Source organism: Uloborus diversus, chromosome 2, assembly GCF_026930045.1.
Source record: "Uloborus diversus isolate 005 chromosome 2, Udiv.v.3.1, whole genome shotgun sequence".
Classification (NCBI taxonomy): Eukaryota; Metazoa; Arthropoda; class Arachnida; order Araneae; family Uloboridae; genus Uloborus; species Uloborus diversus.
In genome coordinates, this window is record NC_072732.1 from 204,396,392 (window position 1) to 204,419,186 (window position 22,795).

Genomic DNA, 22,795 nt, shown 5'->3' on the forward strand with positions numbered 1-22,795 from the left:
ATTGCTACCATTGGCTATTCTAAAAAAAAAAAAGAGGACTGCGGGGCAATCTGAAATAGCGGAGAAATTGAAATGCTAAATTTTTGCCGTAATTTGCCGCGAAAAAAAATGTACATTCCAGCAGTGTATTAATAGTTCTAAAGGCCAAGGTATACTATAAATATACGAGTCATTTTCAAAATTGAGTTTCTTGTTTCTATTAATGGCCCTCCACAATCGTATCTGCGAAAATTACAATTTGAGTTCCAGATGTCAAAATTCAAATTAATGGGATATATTATTAGGGCTCTGTGCTGGATGTAGTATTCTATATGCTTTTTTATCTAAAGAAGATGAGTGTGTGTAGGCCGGCGGACCAGAGGAAATTGTATTTATAACCATAAAAAATACAATCAACGGAATATCAACCGTGGTCAGATAAAAGCAAAAAACAATCGTAGTTAATTTTAAAACAAAACATTAAAAGTTCTTAAATTGCTCTGGTCTTCACACTAAACACCTCAAGTATGCTATCCTATTTAAAAGTCAAACACTTTTTCACCAGCATTTTTTCTTTAACAACAACTGCACATATTTAGGTTTTAAAAGAAAAGGTTTTTTAGGAGTTGGGTACCGTCATCCACTCAAATGTGCAGCAAGCGTGACTGGAATTCCAGGCAAATGTTCTGACACCTCTTCCTCTTTCTCCAGATCATGAGCTTTCCAGTTGCGTACAGTTGAAATATCATTTTCAGATTACGGATACTCCATTGGGAATTCCACCATTAGTGTAGCTCGTTTTCTGACTAATTTGCACCTCCCGACGTTTTTATTTCTTTTTGCCTGATAACGCGGCTGTTAATGTTTTGATTTTTGGGGGTAGGATTTTTAGGTTGAGTTTTGTATTTTGCTTGGCGTTTGTTATGAAGAAACAAAAGATGAAAAGGATGGCTTACATAGTTTTTTATTATTTATAAAATGTAATGTTATTTGCTTGTAGACAGGAAAGGCACTAAGTTTACTACAAAGAGTAGGCTAGGAATATAACGATCTAACGCTCGTGTATGAGAGCATCTAGGAACTTTTGAAATATTTTTTTTCGACACGATTAGTAGTTTTTTTTTTTTTTTTTTGAAAAAAACGTCTTTTATCTGAAAGAAAAATATCATTTTAATGTAAAAATCAAATTTATTCTTTCAAAGTGTCAGGCATCATATTTCAGTAATTTCTAAATACTTGTTTTCTGTTGAAGAGAATGATTTTAAGTTCAACATTTTTTATTATTATTATTATTATGCATTCATGAATGCAAAAGCAGAATTAAAATCTTTTTATATTAAACTAAGTTACTGCAAAACATTTCTCAACATAAAATTACAAATAGAAAAAATTTTAAAAATAAGAATGATTTTTAAGTAATACTTTAAAGAGCATTGCGTTGACAAGATTAAACCGCTTGATTATATTACATTGTGGTTAATTACACGTTTTATCCGTCATCAAACAAAATGAAATTAACTTACAAACGTTATTCCATAAAAAAATACGTCATTTACTTCCTCAATCATTTTACAGAAATAAAGATGACAGTTTCTTATGAATTATACCGGTTTTGCTAATTAATGCTTAATAACAAGACACTCAGTGAATCAATGGAGGCAACAGAGAGGTTCTAAAGTACATATGATAAAAATGGCTTTTTTTGTATTTTTGAAAGCTGCAGGTATTTTCAAGAAACGCTAAATTCATGGACAAAAAGACTGCAAAGATTTCAAATTTGTTTCAGCAAATATTTTAGTTGTTACATAGCTTGAAACTCTATCTCTTGATGTGTTTAATTTTTAAATGAACATCGTAGTTTTTTGGGGAAGAAAAACGTAGACATTTTGAGTATATATTTTTAACCGTTTTTAAGTTTCATCAGTAGCACTAAACAATCGATTATGGAAGTCGAAATAAATTACGCCAGGGAAACATCGAAATGTACTGCGGCACTTGAAATACACAACACTTCGGAGACATCAATGAATCACACTTAGGAAACATTGAAATAAATGACATATCGGAAACATCAAAGTCTGCAATGGGTACATGAAATGAATTAAGTCTCTGAAACAATAGAATCTGCAATAAGCACATGAACGAACTGACGTCCCGCACTCACCAAAGTCTACAATACACAAAAAATGACGTCACGAAGACATCATACGAGACGAATGACGCTTTGGAGACACCAAAATCTACAATGGTACATGAAATAAATCAAGGCTGGGATACATAAAAGTTTATAATGCACATGAAATGAATGACGGCTGTAAGACATTAAAGTTTATAATGCACATGAACTGAATGACGGCTGTAAGACAAAAAAGGTCAATGTACATAAAATTAATGACGGTTGCAAGGCATTAAAGTTTAATGCGCGTGAAATGATTGACGACTGTAAAACACAAAAATTTATAATGCAGACAAAATGAATGACATCCTTGATACATGAAAATCTGCAATGTCTCATGAAATACATGATGCCCTGAGGACATCATCCTACAATATCGCATAAACCGAATGACCTCTCTGAGACATCAAAGCCTACAACTACACATGAGTGCTGTCTTCCGACGGAATTGAAGATTTAAAGCTGTTCTAAAATTAGAGATAATGTTATTAGTATGTGAGGAGGAGAAGGGTAACACCTTTTCCTTCATATAATGGATAAAACTAAATGCCACAACTATCAAATAATCATTTTTATTTTTCTCTTTCCAGAAACGATGTGACTTGATTCCCGCCCGACGATGAGATGCCTCATCGTGCTCTTGTTTGCTCTGGGATGTATGGTTCCGGCCAAGACGGATAAGGATAATCCGTGCAAAGCATGGGAATTCCGTTGTAGCAACAATCGCTGCATTTCGCCCAATCGGTTCTGCGATGGAACGGATGACTGCGGAGACTCTTCGGATGAAGTCAACGGTTGCACCAGTAAGTGCACCTGTTGATTTTAACTCCGCGCGTTTAATTTGAGCTTAATTGTGCGTTATTTCTAAAACCTGATAGATTAAAAGGTATTTTTAAAAAAGAGGGAATCAAAGAGATCATTATGAAAATTGGTAGTTTTTCTTTTCTTCTTCTTTTATGTAAATGTTTATTTAGTCATTTTAATACTGTTGGAGTCAAAATCAATTATACTCCAATTTTAAATTAGCTTTGAGTTTACTTGCTTCTGCTACCAATATTTAAAAAATGTTTCTATTTATGTATCTATTTATTTGTTACGCTTCATTACATGTGTCATGGGGCTTACAAGAGAACGTAAAGAACACAAAAAAGTTGCTTCAAAAGATAATTGGTCTATTGTATTTAATGGCGCAAGAGCCCATGGGAGTTATACTGTGCCAAACGATTGCTTATTTTGCATTATTTTATTTTCATATAAGCATGAAGACAGGAAATAGTAAAAGTAAATGTATTTTTTTCAAGTAAGAGACATAAAACTTCAAGTAGTTTAAAATAAAAAGTCTTGAAATACATGTAAACATTTAAACACATTTAAACAAAGTAACAATTGCGAACATAACATAAACCAGAAATAAAGTTTCAAAAAAGTGGCAGATTTTATTAGAAACTCGTACTGACTAGAAAATCACCCGTCAGGTATGTCGGGTGAAAATTGCTTCTACATTTGAACGGTGCAATTGCTTCTTTGATGATATTTTGATAGTTGAAATTTCAACCCTAACTCCTGTGGACTAATCCTAAATTCCAGTCGATAGCGTAAAATAGTTTAATTACTGGATTTAGTTCAACCCTGTCCAAATAAAGTTTTCAATGCATTTCAAGCATTGCCCAAAAAATATTATCAAATTATCATGACATGACTGCGAGATTCATTGTTGATGACGTCAGTGTTACTCGATCATTCGCTATTATATATATGAGGATATCAGAAAAAAACAAACAGATAAAATGCTTAATTTTTATAAATTTTTCTTTTCAGTTTACCCTAAGACAGTTGATAGACTTTTTTGTCCCGTACAGCTCTGGTCTATTTTCCTCTTTTTTCAATTACTATTTTTTGAGCAATCACGATTGCTCATTGTTTTTATTTGGCCGTCCTTGATGTTGTGGTTCCTTTTTCAGCTTGGACAAGGGGCCACTGCAGCTACGACGCCCATCAGCCTCTGCAGGTGCGCCTCCTCTGGTCCTGACCACTGTCCCGCGGAATCCGGTGGCGTGCATGTCCTACACACACGCGCGCTCCATACACACTCACATGCACGCGCCTATACACACTGACACACGTAAACGCAGAAACACACATACACTCACGCCCACGTGCATACACCAGGTCTACGCACACACACAAGCCTAGCGTACACATGCACACCTACATATGCATGCACGCACACCTACATATGCACGCACGCACACCTACATATGCACGCACGCACGCCTACACATACATGCCTGCAGACACACACGCAACTATACACACGTAACCGCCCAGGAGGAGGGGCAGGCTTGAGAGGAAAGGGGCCGTTTCTAGAAACAATAACTCCAATGAGTAGGATACTGCCTGAACTCATGATTGCAAAAAACATAATTTGAATTCAAAATTTCAAAATTCAAATCAGTTTTTTTTTTTTTTTTTTTTTTTTTTTTTTTTTTGCCCAGAGCAGCCTTAGCAGAGCAACTGTAAACGCACCCGTCCATGACTAATAGTAGTTACTTGAATAAGCAAGTTTAACTGAGATGGAAGTAGCTTCCCAAATGTATTGTCTCTAATGTTGCAAAAGCTGTCTATAAATATAAGCATTGACTCCCAGGTCTAACAGAGAATATTAATGACGTCTACCCGTTCAAAGGAAATTTGATGCTTATAATGAACACTTTGCAATATTTTCATAAGTATACGTTCTCAGCGATAAATATAGTTTTTAAGTCACTAGTTTACTTTCTTTTCATTTCAGTTTTTCAATTCGACTTTTCCTAAAACTGTTGATCCAACTGACATTCAATTTTTTTTAGTCTTTGATTAGCAGAAATAAGAATAGAGAAGGCAACTAACTAATGACTTTGTGCATTTCTATTCAACTTGCACACAGTCGAATACTGACTTTGTCGGTTGTTTCGACGAAGTCGAAAAGTTTTCAACAACTTTTTAAAACATATAGAATTATTCGCGGTTTGACCACATAAGAAATGTTCTGAATAAAATAAATAGTACTTTTAAAAGAGAAATACTAGCTGCTTAATACTTTCTCAATTATATGTTCGCTTAATAAGTTTTAACTATTTGTATTCTGATATACGATTTCAAAACTCGATAATAAGATACTGTGCTAAGTTAACTAATGGATATACTGCATATATATAGCTGATTATTTTTCAAGCAATGTTTGCACATCAAGCAACATTTTTTCGAGCTTGAATGGGTGCATGTAACAATTTCATTGTCTTCCATTAGAATTTCGAATTGTAGTAAATGACACATTTTTATTGCTTGCACAAAATCTCAAAAAAAATGATACCGAAAATATGCTAAGCTCTAATGTTCCTGTAAGTAATGAAACTGTGTTGAACCTTTTAATATGAATTACTGTTAGAAATCTAGATTTTTTCTTCCATTACGAACAGCCGTTCCATAAATAAACAGACAAAATTACGATCTAACAAAATCTTAATCACTCCAAAAAACATGTGCAGATTCATCAATACAAGCACTTTATTACTTGGGAAAGTTTTACCCAATTTCTATTTTATGAAAGATCGTAACGTTAGATAGATTCCACTTCCAGAGTTATAAAACTCTTTTCAACAAGTTGATACCAAAAATGATCATTTTTATAGGACTTTTTATGAGGCACGGCTGTTAAGAGCCAATAAAGGCGAAATTTTTATTCAAAAGAAAAAAAATGAACTAGTAGTGCATAAGGTGGTGAGGAAAAATAGTGATCAAAATGAAGACTTTAGTTACTTCAATTTAAGATGAAAGTAGTCTTATTGCTCAACTAGATTTTTTTTGGTTCAAACCCATGTATGGGTCCTATAGGTCATATTTTCCGAAAACGGACCCCACGTTCACTTGCTTTGGAAGAAGAGGTATGGAAAATACTTTCTACTATCCCTCATGCGCTCCTTTTTTGAGCAATCACATTGCTTATTGTTCTCATTTGGGTCTTTTTAATTCCTATAATTTTATTTTCCCTCCGCCTTTTTCTGCAGCATCACCATCGACCGGCCCCTCCCGATGCTGCTCCTCTAGCAAAAACCGTCTCCAAGTTGCGTCCATATCCTACACACACACACGCAACCTGCATACACAAAAACATATAAACATACTCATGCCTACACACAAACACTCAACCTGCATATACACCACACTCGTGATTGCGAAAAAAATAATTTGAATTCAAAATTCGAATTAGTTTTTTTTGCGCAATCACGATTGCTTATTGTTCTCACTTGACAGTTTTGATATGTGCTATGACTTCATTTTTCCCCCGCCAGCACCACCGTCGGCCTGCCGCCTCACGATGCTGCTAATCTAGCGAAAACCGTCTTCATGTTGCGTCTATATCCTACACACACACACCTACACTCACATACACACACAAACCTACACATACGCACACACACGCACACACACATACACAAAACACACACACACACTCGTGATTGCGAAAAACATAATTTGAATTCAAAATGTCAAAATTCAGTTTTTTTTTGAGCAATCACGATTGCTTATTGTTCTCACTTGACTGTTTTGCTGTGCTATGATTTTATTTTCCCTCTGCCTCCCTCTGCAGCACCACCGTCGACCGGCCTACCGCCTCACGATGATGTTCCTCTAGCGAAAACCGTCTCCAGGTCACGTCAATATCCTACACTTACACACAAACACATACACCCACACACACAAACACCCTTACATACAGACACCTGCATATACGCACAATTACCCAAACACTGATGCCTGCACACAGAGACAAACACACATGCCTACATGCACATACCCTCCCACACACACATACTCACAACTGCCGCACACACAAGCACACATGCCTACACACAGATACACATGCCCCCCATACACAAACAAACATACCCCTCCCCCCACACACACAAACGCGCCTACATACACACACACTCGCGATTGCGAAAAATATAATTTGAATTCAAGATGTCAAAGTTCAATTTTATTTATTTATTTTATTTTTTTATGTATTTTTATTTATTTATTTTATTTATTTATTTATTTATTTATTTATTTATTTATTTATTTTTTGGCAATGCGTGAATTTTTCTCTGCTGAAGAATTAGAAGACTGCAACGACGACTCATTTCGCTTACTTACAACCTGTCGTTGAAATAGGTTCCCGAAAGAGGAAAGCAGCCAGCGTAGCCCCCCACAGTAAGACCAGGACCGCTGCGAAAGTAACGGAGAGCAGCTCTCCGTTACTTTCGCGGCCGCCCCGGTAAGACTCGCCTATGGTTATTGAAAATTTAGAGAAAATAAAAATATGTTTCGAAATTATTTTAAAGATCGATCTTTATTTCTGAAACAGTCTCAAACTCAAATTTGAAATCACATAAAATTCAATTGATTATATATAAATAATTTATTTCTAAATATTCATACCAAAGAGTATTCTAATTGAGTCAAAACCAGGATTCTTATTCTTAAGCTACGCACTTCATACGTAAGCGTAAACCTATTATTTTCAAACCGCACTGTAAAGCAAAACTTTAACTGTTTTATACAACTTTGTCATCCAAGGCTGGGAAAAGAGAGATTAAGTTCCTAAAGATATGGCATACCTCACAAAAATTTGTTTAAAAAACAGATTCAAAAATGCTCTGAAAACCAAATTTAGGCCATTTTGTTTACCACGCATTAGCATAAAAGTCTCTTCATCAGACCTATTTAAGTGCAGTACTGCATAGTTAATCATGGAAATGGAAAGAAAAAAAAAGAAATTAAGTAGAAACTCACAGCATTTTGATTTTCCGGAAAATAAGACCGTGGTGAAAGAAATTATTTTCAAAACCATCACCAAAAACAGTATTAATTATCAGAGGTTAAAAAGCACGGAAAAGAAAAACAAATTGGCTCTCCTGATTTATGGGGGTTTGTATTTATAAACTAATTTTCACAATTTTTCACATGGGATGTATCATTATTTTTTTCTACATGTGAGGCAGTGAGAAGTAAAGGAATGTAAGTGGCAAAATTAAAAATTTGGAGATAACCAGTACAAATGGTAGGTGAACCTCTCCTCTGTCTTTGGGCAAGAGATAGTACCAGTATCCCTGGTAGGTTCTGTCATACAGCATGATTTAGAAATCTTTTCAATGAAAGTCTACATAAGATCATATATTTAAACGCGTTTTACTCGAAACTTGAAAATGTCCACTTACATCCCTTAGCTTCTCACTTCCTCATATGTACACTTATTAAAATAAATGTCTACTCCCTTTAAATTAAAAAAAAACATTACATTTTCTACAAAAGTCCATCTACAGAAATCGCATTATTATTTAGTGAGCAATAAAACTAGATTCTCACGCGCAAAACATCTACCATAAACTCCACAGAATGTGTGATGAAACCATTCTTTCAAAAGTTTAAACTCAGTTTGATTGCCTTTTAAGACGAGAAAAGTATAAAGAGAACATAAATACATAGGCTGCTCATTTTTCAGACTGCAACCAGACTTTGATGGGCGAAATGGGAACTAAATATCCACTGCGGATTACGGAACCGTTCCTGAGGAATTTCCCGTTTGTATGCCAGCTCCATCTGGTTGCCGGAGGAGGAAACACGCTCGGGGAAAGGCTGGAAATCACGTTTCTCTCCTTTCAAATTGGATCTCTTTCTTTGGGCAGGTAAGATTATTTCATCAGCCTTCTTAGTGCTTAATGATAGCGCAGAAAATGTTTTAAATCTTGGGATGAAAATCTAAAATGATTACGGAAATTTTCAACAGAAAATAATTTCAGTTTGTCAAAAACCAGTAACGCCGTCTACTGAATAAAAAATAATTAATAGACATTAAACTCCTCCAGTTAGAGGGAAAAAAAAATAGTCGAAACAAAATGAAGAAAAAATAACAGTTGACTTGAAATTAATTTTTATGTGAAAGTTTGCGTACCAACAGGGACTCCCATCCACTTAAGAACAATGGCTCATAAATATCGCAAAGATCCCTCCTCCCCCCCCAAAAAAACAAGAGCCACCCAAAAGCCCCCCCCCCCTTCTAAAAATTTCAACGGTGCAGTCTGCGCCATGACTCCTGCTCCCCAGGTGGGCAACCCTGCGTACCAACTCCAAAATAATAATAATAATCATTTTAAGTTGATATGCAATTTACGATTACTTTCTTTAACGGATTGAAACAATGTTTTGGAAAAACAATAATTGAAGAACCACACTTAGTGGTCTAGCAACACAAAGTATCAACTGCGATAAAACTATTCCTCTTAGAAAGTTGTGATAAATTTGGTGCTCCGCAAAAAGAGAAGAAAGGTTGCCGATTTGATGATGCATAATATTTGGGTTTAGTAATGTAATTTGCTTCTCCAATAAACTCATTGTTTAGTTTATACGAAATCATTTCAGAATATAAAATCTGATATACTTTTAAACCTCGTCAAAACAAACTCAAAGTGTTTTTTAAATTCAATTCGTCTTAAACCTATGTTCGTCTTATCTGAACACCAATGAACATAAAACAACAATAAAGTAACAATATGGTCCTTGTAATGTGTAGTATCATGAGTGAAGCATAACGTGTGCTTTGTGTTTCTACGCATATTGTGAGATGACTGTTCGTCGTTATGTCTAACAGTATTTAATAAAATGCAAAAGGAACAAAATACAGAAATACAATTAAGAATTTTGGGCACGCGTTTCGGGGTAAAAAGAATATCCTCTCTCAATGCAAAACTAACATGCGTTTTTGGCAGTAGCTTTTATATACGAGGTGTGGCTATTAAATAACAAGACTACTGCTGTAAAATGTTTTATTTTTAATTTATACATATATATTTTTTATCAACTTCAATATACAACCTTTCTCTATCCTTACAACGCTCCATATGAATTTTTCATTGTTCGAAACATAGCTGGGAGTTTTGTTCTGTGAGCTCCTGCATGACGCGTGCCGCTTTTTCTTTCACAGCTTCAAAGGACTGAAATCTTGTTCCTATAAATACAGATTTTACTTTAGGAAATAGATAAAAGTCACATGGTGACAGGTCAGGTAAATAAGGCGAATGGTTTAAAACTGGGATGTTGTACTTGGCTAGAAACGTCTTGACAGACAATGCAGAATGTGCCCACGCATTGTCTTGATGGAGAACCCAAGACTTGCTCTTCCACAATTCGGGTCGTTTTTGCGTTGCTCTTTCACGGAGTTGCGCAAGCACCTCTCGATAGTAATGTTGATTGACCCGATATTAGGATTGGATATTTTCGTCCGTTTTGGACGTGGAAGGGCGACCCAAGCGGTCCCCGTCTCCAATGTCTTCTTGGCTATATCAGAAAACGCTTGAACCCCTGAAAAACTCGGGCACGTGATAAACATTCATACCTAAAACTTATTTTAATAAACGGTAAGTTTGAGTAGCAATTTTACCAAGTTTCATGTGAAATTTCACTAGAATTCGTTGCTTTTTTATTACACTTATTTTTTCCGGCAAAACGAAACAAACACCTCTTACATAATCGATGGTTACGGCCAGACTGATTCCTATACAGACACGGGTGGCGGTGCAATCGAAAGAGAAGGCTTTACGCTACAGAGTTAAGGGTCGGATCGTTCGGATTTGGCGCATGCATGATTCTTCTGTAGCAGCATAAGTCTCGTCATTTAATAGCCACACCTTTTTTTCTTTTTTTTTTTTTTTGTTTTATTTTTGAGTTTTTACTATCTTCTGCAGTAAGTGCATAGACAAACGTACTGGATTCGTGAAAATTGTTGATTTTTGATGGATTTACTCGTTTTTATCTTTATAGATGTCTAAAAAGTATTATATTTTTGTGCTTTTGACCGCATGTACGAGAACAATTAGGGTGGCCATATTAATTAAACAAATACTGACTAAAATAGATCTAATTTTGATGCACGTCTGTGCCCCCATTAGAATGGTGCTGAATATTTTTTTAGCAAAATCCCTCCGGAATGTGAAGAGGGGATTTTCTCCTTCAGTGTGCCTGCTATTCACAAGGAAGTGTGGTGCAAGGATGCAGAACAAAAGTATTCAATGGAAGACCGGTGGAAGGAAAAGGGTGATTTCGTTTCGGAGACAAGCAATTTATGTAGCGAGGGGGGTGCAATTGGTCAATTTTTTTCATTAATTTGGCTTGATGAATCTTAATAAGTAATGCGAGCATATTGATACACATACTGAGCCCAGAAACAGGTGTTTATTCATTTCTTGCTGCGAGTTTGCTAAAAGGGTCAGACGATTGTTACCATCTTTGGATGTGACTGGTATATCTCAAGAAGTAATAGAGGGACGCAAACTCAAAACTGGGTTTTATCTCAATGTGCAATCTATCGCTAAAGAAATCTAGTTTCTCAACAGATGCCGCCACTTACATTTCATGTAAAGAACAATTAATTTCAACGGCATAAACTATTGAGTAACTGTATTAGTTGAGTGGCAGATCCTAATGTATTATTTTTCTTTTCTTTTTCTTTTTCTTTTTTTTTTTTTTTTTTTTTTTTTTGGCTGATTCATTTTCACTATGACACGCTCCTAGTGGTGGTACAGTCGCACAATTTTCTCGTTCTTAAAATCTCAACTCGATTTTTAAATTATCTAATCAAGAATCAAGCAATTCGAACACATAAAGAACTTGGAAGATAAATTAAAATTCCTTACAATCTTCTCGAAAACAGCCGGGAGCCAAAGATCAACCTAAGAACAAAATGATAATAATGATAATAAGTAAATTCTAGAGTAAAGAAACTTCCTAATAAAATCATTTAGCCTTGTTGCATCTGTGAAGGAACTTAACTAACGGATTCTTTTTTAATTATTTTTTTATTACAATGAACACTCTTTCGCAAACTAACATCGGGGTTACAAGTTACCATTTATTCAATGCAAAAGAAGTAAGTTCGTTTCTTTTGCGTTGAAAAAGGGTTTCTTTCATCTCCGGAACACTTATTTGCTAATGCCCTGGATCGTAGAGACACGCCCGTTACCTTGGAGCTAAACACCACTTTCTTCCTACATCTGCTACGGAGAAATAGCATGTTTGCTTCGTGATTTAGATTTCTTATTAACTTCATGTTACTCCACAATGAAGATACAAAGCACGCTACTTCATCACAGCAGACATAGGAAGAAATTTGCGTTAAGTTAAGCCCCAAGATGGCGGCCCCGTCGCTACTTAAGCTAAGATCTAGGGCTTTGATGTATGCAGTTCTAAGCTGTTTTGAGAGAATTAAACTAGTGTAATATTTCCTTTTATTTTTCTACGCATAGGTATTTTTTTATATCTTACTTTTATGGGTGTTTAAGATTCAGGCTATCTTCAAGTGTAGTTAGTCCGTTCTTTTTTAGATGACGCTGCAAAATGCAGTATGTGAAGCAAGCATATTTTCGGCTTAAATCTAGAACAGTGATCTGCAACTCATGGGCCGTAGGCCTTTAGCGGCCTATTGTGTAGATTTCATTGGCCCTTCTAACGATTTAGTGTTAATATTTTTTTTTCCATAATAGATAGTATTTCGATAACCACTAGTGTATCAAATCGAACTTATTGTGTTTCAATGTAATAGCGTTTTGCTAGACAGATTTCAAAACTTTGGACTATTTGTTTTTACTTTTTTGTTTTTAAGATCAAAGTCCAGCAATCAGATCTTGTTTTCCGTTCTCATCTTCCCTTTTCGGCAGTACCCCTTACTTACCTGTACATCTGCGAGAACCTCTTCTCCAAGGTGAAGAAGGTAAAGTCAAAACTGAGGAATCATTTTTCTAAGTGATCACGAGAATTCACTTCAAATTCCTTCATCACACATAAAAGTCAATGTTGACCGATTAGGAAATACGGAAATGTCAGATTTTATTTATTAAACTAAAATAAAGGTCACCATATTGGTAGTTTTAACTCAGTTTTGCAACAAGTTTCAGTATTTCTTTTCTAAAATCACGCATTTTAATTACACCATGTGTTGAATATCGATTTTAACTGTAATTTTTAAACTAAACAAAGTAATACTTGAAAATTTTACATGTTTTCCCTTCAATCTGTATATACAAGGTCTGACATAATCCGGGGTTTAGAAAGCTTATTAGAAAAATATATTACCAACTCAGCAACTACGTTCACTTTACTGGAGATAGAAATTGCAAGTTTTACTTCCTAAGTGTTCAATCTATGAATCTTTCATTAATGCTACATATATCAAGTCTAAAGTCTAACTCTGGTTTCACTCGCAGTAACACATCACGATTAATGGCAGCAAATGCGGGTGTGATCATTTGGGTAAAATCTTGCAAATCAAACACTTGATCTTTGCTATAACCTTATAAAAAACCGTCTGTCAGATAAAAGGAAGGAGGGGGGGGGGGGGACATCTTTTTGGAAAATAAAAGACCATCGATCGTGACATGTTACAGCGAGTGATACAAGAATTAGATTTTAGACTTGATACTTGCCGCTTTACGAAAGGTACACACATCGGACATTTGAGAACAAAGCTTATGCCATTTCTTTCTCCAAAGAAGTCAGTGAAACTTGTGTATAACGATACTGTCTACAACAATAAACCTGTCAATAAAGATATTTTCCTCAGTCCCAGAAAAATGTCAGCATGAATAATCAAATTTTCCATAACGATAACCTGCCTATAACAATATTTTTTTAGGTCTCAACAGTATCGTTGTTGACAGGTTTTATGTATGTGTGTTTTAATAAGCCTTATAAGCTCCGGGGGGAAATTGTGACACTTTGTATATAATTTGATCAATGCGCTCCCAAGCTTTTCCATGATAAAAAAAAAAAGGTCCTTTATTATAATAAGGTTGAAAGCACCGATTCTAGGAATTACAATAACTAAACCATGAGTTATTTGTAACAAGGATAACTTTTTTTATTCATAATACCTTTCATTATCGATATTTCTTCTTTACCGATGGTAGTAAATAATAGCTTAAGACCCCTAAGTATTTTTTTCCGAGAAAACTTATTTATTTATTTATTTATTTGGTAACAAATACAGATTTCCAACGATGTTTCAAGATGATTCGGTTTTTAAATCTATTGAGAGCAAGTCAAATTTTGAATAGCCGGATATAAAATTACCAGTGTTCATACTAATTTTCCAAGCGAAGCTGGTATATTTAGAACAAAAAGCGAATTCCAAGTAAACAAAACTTAAAAACCCCAATTATTCATTTTCCCCCCAAGAATTAAAAGATAGGACATTCCTAAAAAATTCGTTTGCTACATTTATTTCCATGCTTTAAAAAAAGTCAGTCGCAGTAGTTACAAATTACTTGAAATGTTTAAAGTTTACATTTGTGTCTACATCATGAATTTAAGCTTTGCTAGAATGTGTTACAACGTATACAAAGACATGCAGGCTGTTAATTTATACATTGATAATCGAAATTAGCAACTGCGGCAAAATGACTCCCTTAATTACATTTGGCCGTTTTCCAAATTATTACACCATTTCATCCCGAGAAAACCAAACATTTACGAAATACATTAACGCATAGTTTCGCTAAGAATTTCGAAGAGTTTTATGAATTTTGTGGCCTATGTCTTGTTAATAAACGCCATGAGAAAATTGAGAGAAGAAGTAGAATTATAATAATTACTCAGGAGTTGTGATGAAAAGAAGAAACTATTAAACGAGTCTTTTACATGAAGAAGGCATGTTGAGAAATTTTCCATTAAGAAAAGAAAATTTTGCTTTCGTTGCATTTCTTTAGAAACGTTCTTGGTAATGGACTATGTTATTGAATTTATAAAAGAAGACTAAGGTTGGGAAATTACGGCAAAAAACTTGATGGAAATAACATACGTGAAATCGAGTGCTGTCACATAATAATAGATTAGATAAAGTGCGTTATTTTTAATGTGTGTTTCTTGATAAAAGCAATATCGTTTATAATAAGAGCTGTAAATGGCATCTTGTAACTGTAAATTATGATATTTATCAAAACTTAGTTGCTGTGGGCATTAAGGAATACGATCTAACCTATTCACAATTAAATCCATTATTAGGTTAATACATTGTTGCCGAATGTAAATTTTACGATCAAGTTTCAGACGACACCTTATTGAAATCTGAATTAAATTCACTTAATGCTGCTCGAAAAAATATTTGTTATTATTATCTAAAAGCAGAAATTTTAAAATAAATAAGGAAATGAAAAATGATTTTTAAAGCATGAACAAGGAAACAAAATCTCAATGTGAAGGAATTTTTTTCACCTTGCCTCAAGTAGAAAGGTAATCAAAGAAAGAATAGGGTAATGATCTTGGATATAGTACAGTTGTTGTTTTTGGAAATTTAAACTAATGATCTTTACTAATAATAAAGCTCAAAGTCTCTGTCTGGAGGATGTCTGGATCACAGTAACGTTTATAGCGCCTAGACCGTTCGGCCGATTTTCATGAAATTTGGCACAAAGTTAGTTTGTATCATGGGGGTGTGCACCTCGAAGCGATTTTTCGAAAATTCGATTTTGTTCTTTATATATTTCAATTTTAAGAACATTTTCCGGAGCAAAATTTTTATAAGATGGACGAGTTAATTACGAAATTATCATGACGTGGAATGGAGGAGCGAATGAACATAGCCAATTGGCGAGAAATTCGTCATCCATTATTTGTAAATATACAGGTGAACCGAATGACCTTTTAATATTCAGCTACGGGCAAAGCCGTGCGGTTACCACTAGTTAAGAGTAAAATAACAATATTGAGCGCAAAACGAAATTTCAGTTTCTTGAATTAAGAATGTTCCATTTTAAAAACTTAATCCGATAATTTTAGTAATAATTTTTACTTTTATTTTAATTGGGAAAAGGTTTGTTTACATGGAATGGCTCTTATTATAAGTTAGCGCAAAATAACTCTGAAAAACAACTACCTGCCTTTTTTCTGGATGAATTATTTGCTCTTCATTTTCTTTGCTCTAAGCAGGGCCGCACCAAGCCTGATCGGCGCCGTTGTGCAAATGTCTTTTGAGCGCCTTTTTACACTGGCGTTCGGGGAATATATAGTTAACTCCTGGAAAGAGGTTTTGTAACCAAGTATATAATGAAAAAAAAATACGTTTGGCATTTAATTTATTAGAAAAATAATGTGTGAGTATTTAGTTTTAGAATATGATGTACGTTTTTACTTCATGTCTCGAAATTATTTAGAGTTCAGCAGCTCCTCTGATATGCTAATAATGCATTTTGGAAAAAAGTAAAATGCTTGAAATAGCAATGTTCACGCCACTGTGAGTATCTATCTAATCTCTAAGTGATAAATCTTTACTAATAATAAAGCAGAAAGTCTCTCTGTCCGGAGGATGTCTGTAGGATGTCTGTAGGATGTCCGTAGGATGTCTGTGACGCGCATAGCGCCTAAACCGTTCGGCCGATTTTCATGAAATTTGGCACAAAGTTAGTATGTAGCATGGGGGTGTGCACCTCGAAGCGATTTTTCGAAAATTCGATGGGGTTCTTTTTTTATTCCAATTTTAAGAAAAAAACTATCATAAATTACGAAATTATCATAACGTGGAACCGTAACATGGGCACAAGCCAATTGGCGAGATACGAAATTATCATAACGTGGAACTGTAACGTCGGCACAAGCCAATTGGCGAGAAAATTCACCATACATTATTTGTAAATATACAAGCGAACCAAAAGACCTTTAATTTTTCTATTACGGGCGAAGCCGTGCGGGTGCCACTAGTAATTAATAAAACAGTTATGCCTGTCAAAACATGACAACAGGAGCAGTGGCGCAACTAGAAAATAGTTTTAGGGGGACACATTGAAAAAAAAGTTTTAAAAACGCATTTTTAGACGGTCATTGGTGATGTTATGGAGAAAATCGGTGCAAAGGGCTCCTCGGAAATTTGTAGAAGTTGAAGCCTTAAAACGCGATTATAGGCCATATTTACTAACTTTAGAATAAGAGATAAAACTCTGAGATTCTACCCGATTTTATTTTTTTTTTTTTTGCAAAACAGATAGAAATCAATTCCTCCTCTCCCCTCCAATTTTTTGAAATTGAACTCCCAAAAACGCAATTGTAGACAACTTTGAAGATTTTTACGAGAAGGAGATTTTGGATCTCCCCCTTGGAAAAAATAAGGTCCTGATCAAAATTAAAGTTCTGAAAACTTAAGCAATATTCTATGATATTAGAAGAAATTCAGAGGCTATTTCACTTAAATTTTACGTAAGTCATGTTTTAAAAACCTAAATTTAAATGATATTAAAGGAAGGCGGTTTGGAGGCCTTTGCCCGAATGTTTTCTGAAATTGGAAGTCTTAAAACCGCGATTGTAAGACCATATTTGGTAACACTAGGGTCGGCAATCTTTCGAAATTGAAGCTCTAAAAACGCAGTTTTAGGTGATTTTCGAATGCATTTTCAAGCGATGTTGTTTAGTATTCGAGGACTTTCCCTGGAAATTTTACGAAATTGAAGATCTGGAAACGAAATTTGAGATGCTCCGTAATGCTTTTGGCGGCGGGAGAGGGAAATAATCGGAAGAGTAGCATTTTGAAGACATTCTTACTTTCAGACGAACTAGAAAAAATAAAAATAATAAGGAAATAAGAAAAATAATATAAGGAAAAAAAGAAAAGAAATGGAGGGCGGAGTAGCTTAACAATTAGCTGTAACTACTGAACATTTTTAATTCAACTATTTCTTTTTAAATTGAAACTTAAATTTTTCCCCCAACACCATTATTTTTTTCTTATCAAAATCACTTTGTTTTCCTGCGACGCGTGTTTTTTTCCTCTTCAATAATAAAGAATATTTTTGAAAAACATTTAATTCAGCATTCTGGAGGCGCATAAATTATAATACAACATATTCACTGCAAAAACCAAAATGAGGAATAGCAAAATTTTTGTGCTTCGTATGCTTAACCTTGTGAAATTATAGACATTCCGAAATAGCATTCACGGCTCCACATATGAAGAAAAATGCTCATCTTCTTTACTAATAATAAAGCTGAAAGTCTCTCTGTCCGGAGGATGTCTGGATGTCTGGATATCTGTAGGATGTCCGTAGGATGTCTGCAGGATGTCTGTGACGCGCATAGCGCCTAAACCGTTCGGCCGATTTTCATGAAATTTGGCACAAAGTTAGTATGTAGCATGGGGGTGTGCACCTCGAAGCGATTTTTCGAAAATTCGATGTGGTTCTTTTTTTATTCCAATTTTAAGAAACAAAACTATCATAAATTACGAAATTATCATAACGTGGAACCGTAACATGGGCACAAGCCAATTGGCGAGATACGAAATTATCATAACGTGGAACTGTAACGTCGGTACAAGTCAATTGTCAAGAAAATTCACCATACATTATTTGTAAATATACAGGCGAACCAAAAGACCTTTAATTTATCTATTACGGGCGAAGCCGTGCGGGTGCCACTAGTTACTAATAATAAAGCAGAAAGTCTCTCTGTCCGGAGGATGTCTGGATGTCTGTAGGATGTCTGTAGGATGTCTGTGACGCGCATAGCGCCTAAACCGTTCGGCCGATTTTCATGAAATTTGGCACAAAGTTAGTATGTAGCATGGGGGTGTGCACTTCGAAGCGATTTTTCGAAAATTCGATGTGGTTCTTTTTTTATTCCAATTTTAAGAAACAAAACTATCATAAATTACGAAATTATCATAACGTGGAACCGTAACATGGGCACAAGCCAATTGGCGAGATACGAAATTATCATAACGTAGAACTGTAACGTCGGTACAAGCCAATTGGCGAGAAAATTCACCATACATTATCTGTAAATATACAAGCGAACCAAAAGACCTTTAATTTTTCTATTACGGGCGAAGCCGTGCGGGTGCCACTAGTGTATGCATAAATTAGCATCATGTGTTTTCAGAGTAAAAGATTGCGCTTTTGAATAGCATGTTTGGACACAATAAGGCAATATTTTTCCTTTTAGAAAGGCAGCGAGGAGGATTGCTTGTTTTAATGAGCAGTATAATTTCATCATCACTATTAGATATAATGAAAAGTTCAATTTTATATTTTTGGTTGGTGATTTTTTTTCCACTCATTTGGAGCATTTCTGATTGGTAAGAGCTCGGCGCCGTTTTGACTCTGGCGCCGTCGTGCTCTCCACGACCTTGCACATAGGGACGGCGCGGCCCTGGCTATAAGTGCAGTGTAGTGGCCAAAGTGTATGTCGGAAACTGAAAACGGCGGTAAAGAAGGGAAAAGATCCAGTGCATTCATTTACGTATGGCTTTTTGTCAGTGGCATAGCGTTTGAACATCAGTCCCAAGTTCATTAAAAGGAATGATAATAGATGCAATGTCGCCGACAACTACAGATATTCTAGCTCATATCTCTCTCCAGGAGTAAAACTAGAGATATTTAGGCGTCAAACTGTTCTTCGCCCTTGATTTTAACACATATTGTCAATCCTAATGATAAAATCCTCCTGATCTAAAATTTTGTCATCTCTTGCAAAATCGAAATTTGATTTCCAATTAATTACATGTCATTCATTTACGAAATTTGATTTCCAATTAAACCAATAGGTACATTATTGGTTTCCTAAACTGGCACATAGGTCTTTTGATGCTCAAAAATTTATGTGGGGAGGTTTTTGTCTGAATATAATTGAAATAGAATATTTTCGCCTATCAATGGCAATGACGGAATTTTGGAATTTCTAAAAAAACTCAAAAGAGTCTAAATGTAAGTTTTTAACTTATAAGACCTCTCCTTTCAACACGTTGACGTGAAATTTTGCACTTTTTTTTCTTTTTTTTTTTGTTATTTTATTAGTTAAGCCTGATTGTTGAATATGCATCACTTCGCACAGCTTTTACTTTAGAGGTAGACGATGCAACGCCAGGCAACGAAGTTAGTATTATATAAACAGACGTAACAAAAATGGCAACAAGATTAAAATTTACTTTCATATGCCAGAAAAGCCCTTATTTCATCAAAACCTTTTTTCCTGATTGAGCGCCACGATTTTAATCACGAAACATTTTTCTCTGTCAGCCATTCCCATCCAGTACACAAAAATGCAACTTCGAAATCACTTCAGGTGGCGTTCTTTTCCCAATCTGGTCGTTGAACAAAAGAAGTTTACATGTTTCTTAATGATTCAGATTTGATTAATGACTTCGCTGTTTGACATAAATTGAAAAATTCCTTTGTTTATGTGATGCAGTGGACTTGGTCGTTACAACTTAAGTAATGCAGGTCACATCAATAAATTTCTAGTCGGACGTAAGCATTAATCAAAATGAATCGCTAGTAATAAATCCATATTCCCCCGTGTCTTAATGCGCATGAAAACAGCTAATGATTTTGTTGACTATTTTTACAGTAGAAAATTTAATTAATGGTCTATCGATTCTAAGGTTTGGCAAAAGCAATGCTATAAGGCAGTTTTAGCAAATAAATAGTCTTACCTTCCAGTGGGAAAAAACATTATTTATCAAATGTTAAGGGGTTTTTTTAGTGTTAAAATATGTTACTCGTATCCATTTGTATTTTTGGAACATATTTAAATTTGTGATTAATCAGCATGTTTTTACTCTTTACCAAAAAATAATTGATTTTCGTCTTAAAGACAAACATTACTTAAAATGTTTTGATGTTAATTAAGGGTTCCCCGCTCAATTACTGTAGAGCTAGTGGTTTTGCTAATTACTCTTGCAATACAACACAAAACTGATTTAATAGTTTGGTAGTAACTCGATCTGGTTTAATTGTTCTCATCAGTTTCTCGTACGATCACTGCACTGTTAAAAAAAAAATCCAGAAATTGTACTGTAAAAGTTACTGGCATTCATGTTGCCAGTAACTTTTACCATAAAATCCTATTGTACTGTAAAATTTTACGGTAGACTAAACGAGAGTTGAAAAACGCAAAATGCGAGCAGCGGTTTCGATTTCGGAACCTTCGAACTGGCAGACGGCTTTGATGCCCACCATACGAGTTGGGACACTTATTAGAGTGAGGGGTAAATACGGTGTTATCTGCTTTACACTACAAGTCACGTGGTGTATCAATTGCCGCTGCAATCGTTTATTTTTCCGGTACAATTTACTGTATTTTTTTCTGTACTGTAAGCACTCCGTTTTACAGTAATATTTTCCACAAAAGTTTCTTAAATTTTTAACAGTGTGTGCACAAATCATAGAATACTCATAGTGCTAAAACTAAAAGTTTTAATGTATCTTAGGTCGTGAAGTTGAATGCAATTGTCATGGAATAAAAATAGAACTGAAAGACTACTGTGTAGAATTGTCTGTCCACTGTATATAGTCCTGTAAATTTAGGATTTTTTGCACTACAAATTTATAACTAAGAAATATTTTCAGAATTAGTTCCTAATATCACGTAGAGTAAATCCTAAAAAGTCCCCTAAGTTTGTAAGAGAGCATCCATCCAAAATTTGTGGATCAAAGATTGCCAACTAATACTTTTTGCCTTCCTCCTAAATCGGTCAAAAATGAAGATATTCTAGTTCTAAAAAACATGTATGCTCTTGAAGTGACACTGATTCGATATATACCCTAAAATAACCAACACAACAGTGCAAACAATTGTTTTGACACCAAAAGCTAAAATTTATATTTTCTACGTATTGCAGCAGAACAAATAAGCTAATAAAATAAAGAATTTTTTATGGTATTCTTCTTGAAATATTAATTGCAAAATAATTGATATGCTCCATTTATTGAATAGTAAGCCAAGTGACTTTTATTCAATTTTTGTAAGAAATCTTGCTATTTCTATCTTTGGGATGAGAATATGCTGAGGGGGGAAAAGTGACCTCATAAAGAATTTTCAAAAATAATTGCAGAATATCATTCATTTAGTACTATAAAAACTGACGTATAATATCTTCTTGAAGAACATGCAAAATATATAAAGAGATAATAGTAATGTCAGTAAAAATCTACACGAAGAAATAAAATATTATATTGAATGTATGACAAAACATTAAAGGAGTGACTAAAATAGCGAATGAATAAGAAAATAACTCAATGAATGAATATATATGTAAATGAATCAACGAAGGAATGTGAATGAATGAATTAACAAATAAATACGTCATTAGTGAAAAAAATAAACGAAACGAACAATTTCAATTTGCACCATTCCCATGCCTTTGCTTCGCGTTCCCTTAAACATTATACTTAACATTTAGAATTAAACCATACCTAACGTTAATTGAATAAGCACGGCATTGGACATACATAGATCTCAATGCTGAAAATGCTAGTTACATCAGATTTAGGGCATCACCGTCGTCTGAGCATCCGAGCAGTCGCAAAAGAGGTCGGGATCGATAAGATGACTGTTCACGACATTGGACAAGAACGATCTGGGCATGAGGAAGATCTATGCAAAGCTGGTGCCAAAACACCTGACAGACGAGCAAAAGGAGCGTCGTATGCCGGATACGGCACCACAGGACTTCTTCCTATTCCCCAAGGTCAAGAGAGTACTAAAGGCGACGCGGTTCGGGACTCTGGAAGCTGTTCAACTCGCTACGACGAGGGCTCTATAAGCTTTACGGGTTGCCGACTTCCAGAGGGCGTTCAAGGACTG

The 22,795-nt window shown here is 34.9% G+C and overlaps 1 protein-coding gene across 1 annotated transcript in view; it reads left to right on the forward strand.

Annotated features, from left to right (window-relative positions):
• Positions 1-2,774: 2,774 nt before the first annotated feature.
• LOC129217642 (uncharacterized) overlaps positions 2,775-22,795 on the forward strand; it is a 42,021-nt gene continuing 22,000 nt past the window's right edge. The window contains exons 1-2 of the mRNA XM_054851971.1: positions 2,775-2,958; positions 8,682-8,865. Coding sequence (XP_054707946.1) covers positions 2,775-2,958; positions 8,682-8,865 — 368 coding nt within the window. The remainder of the gene's footprint in view (positions 2,959-8,681; positions 8,866-22,795) is intronic.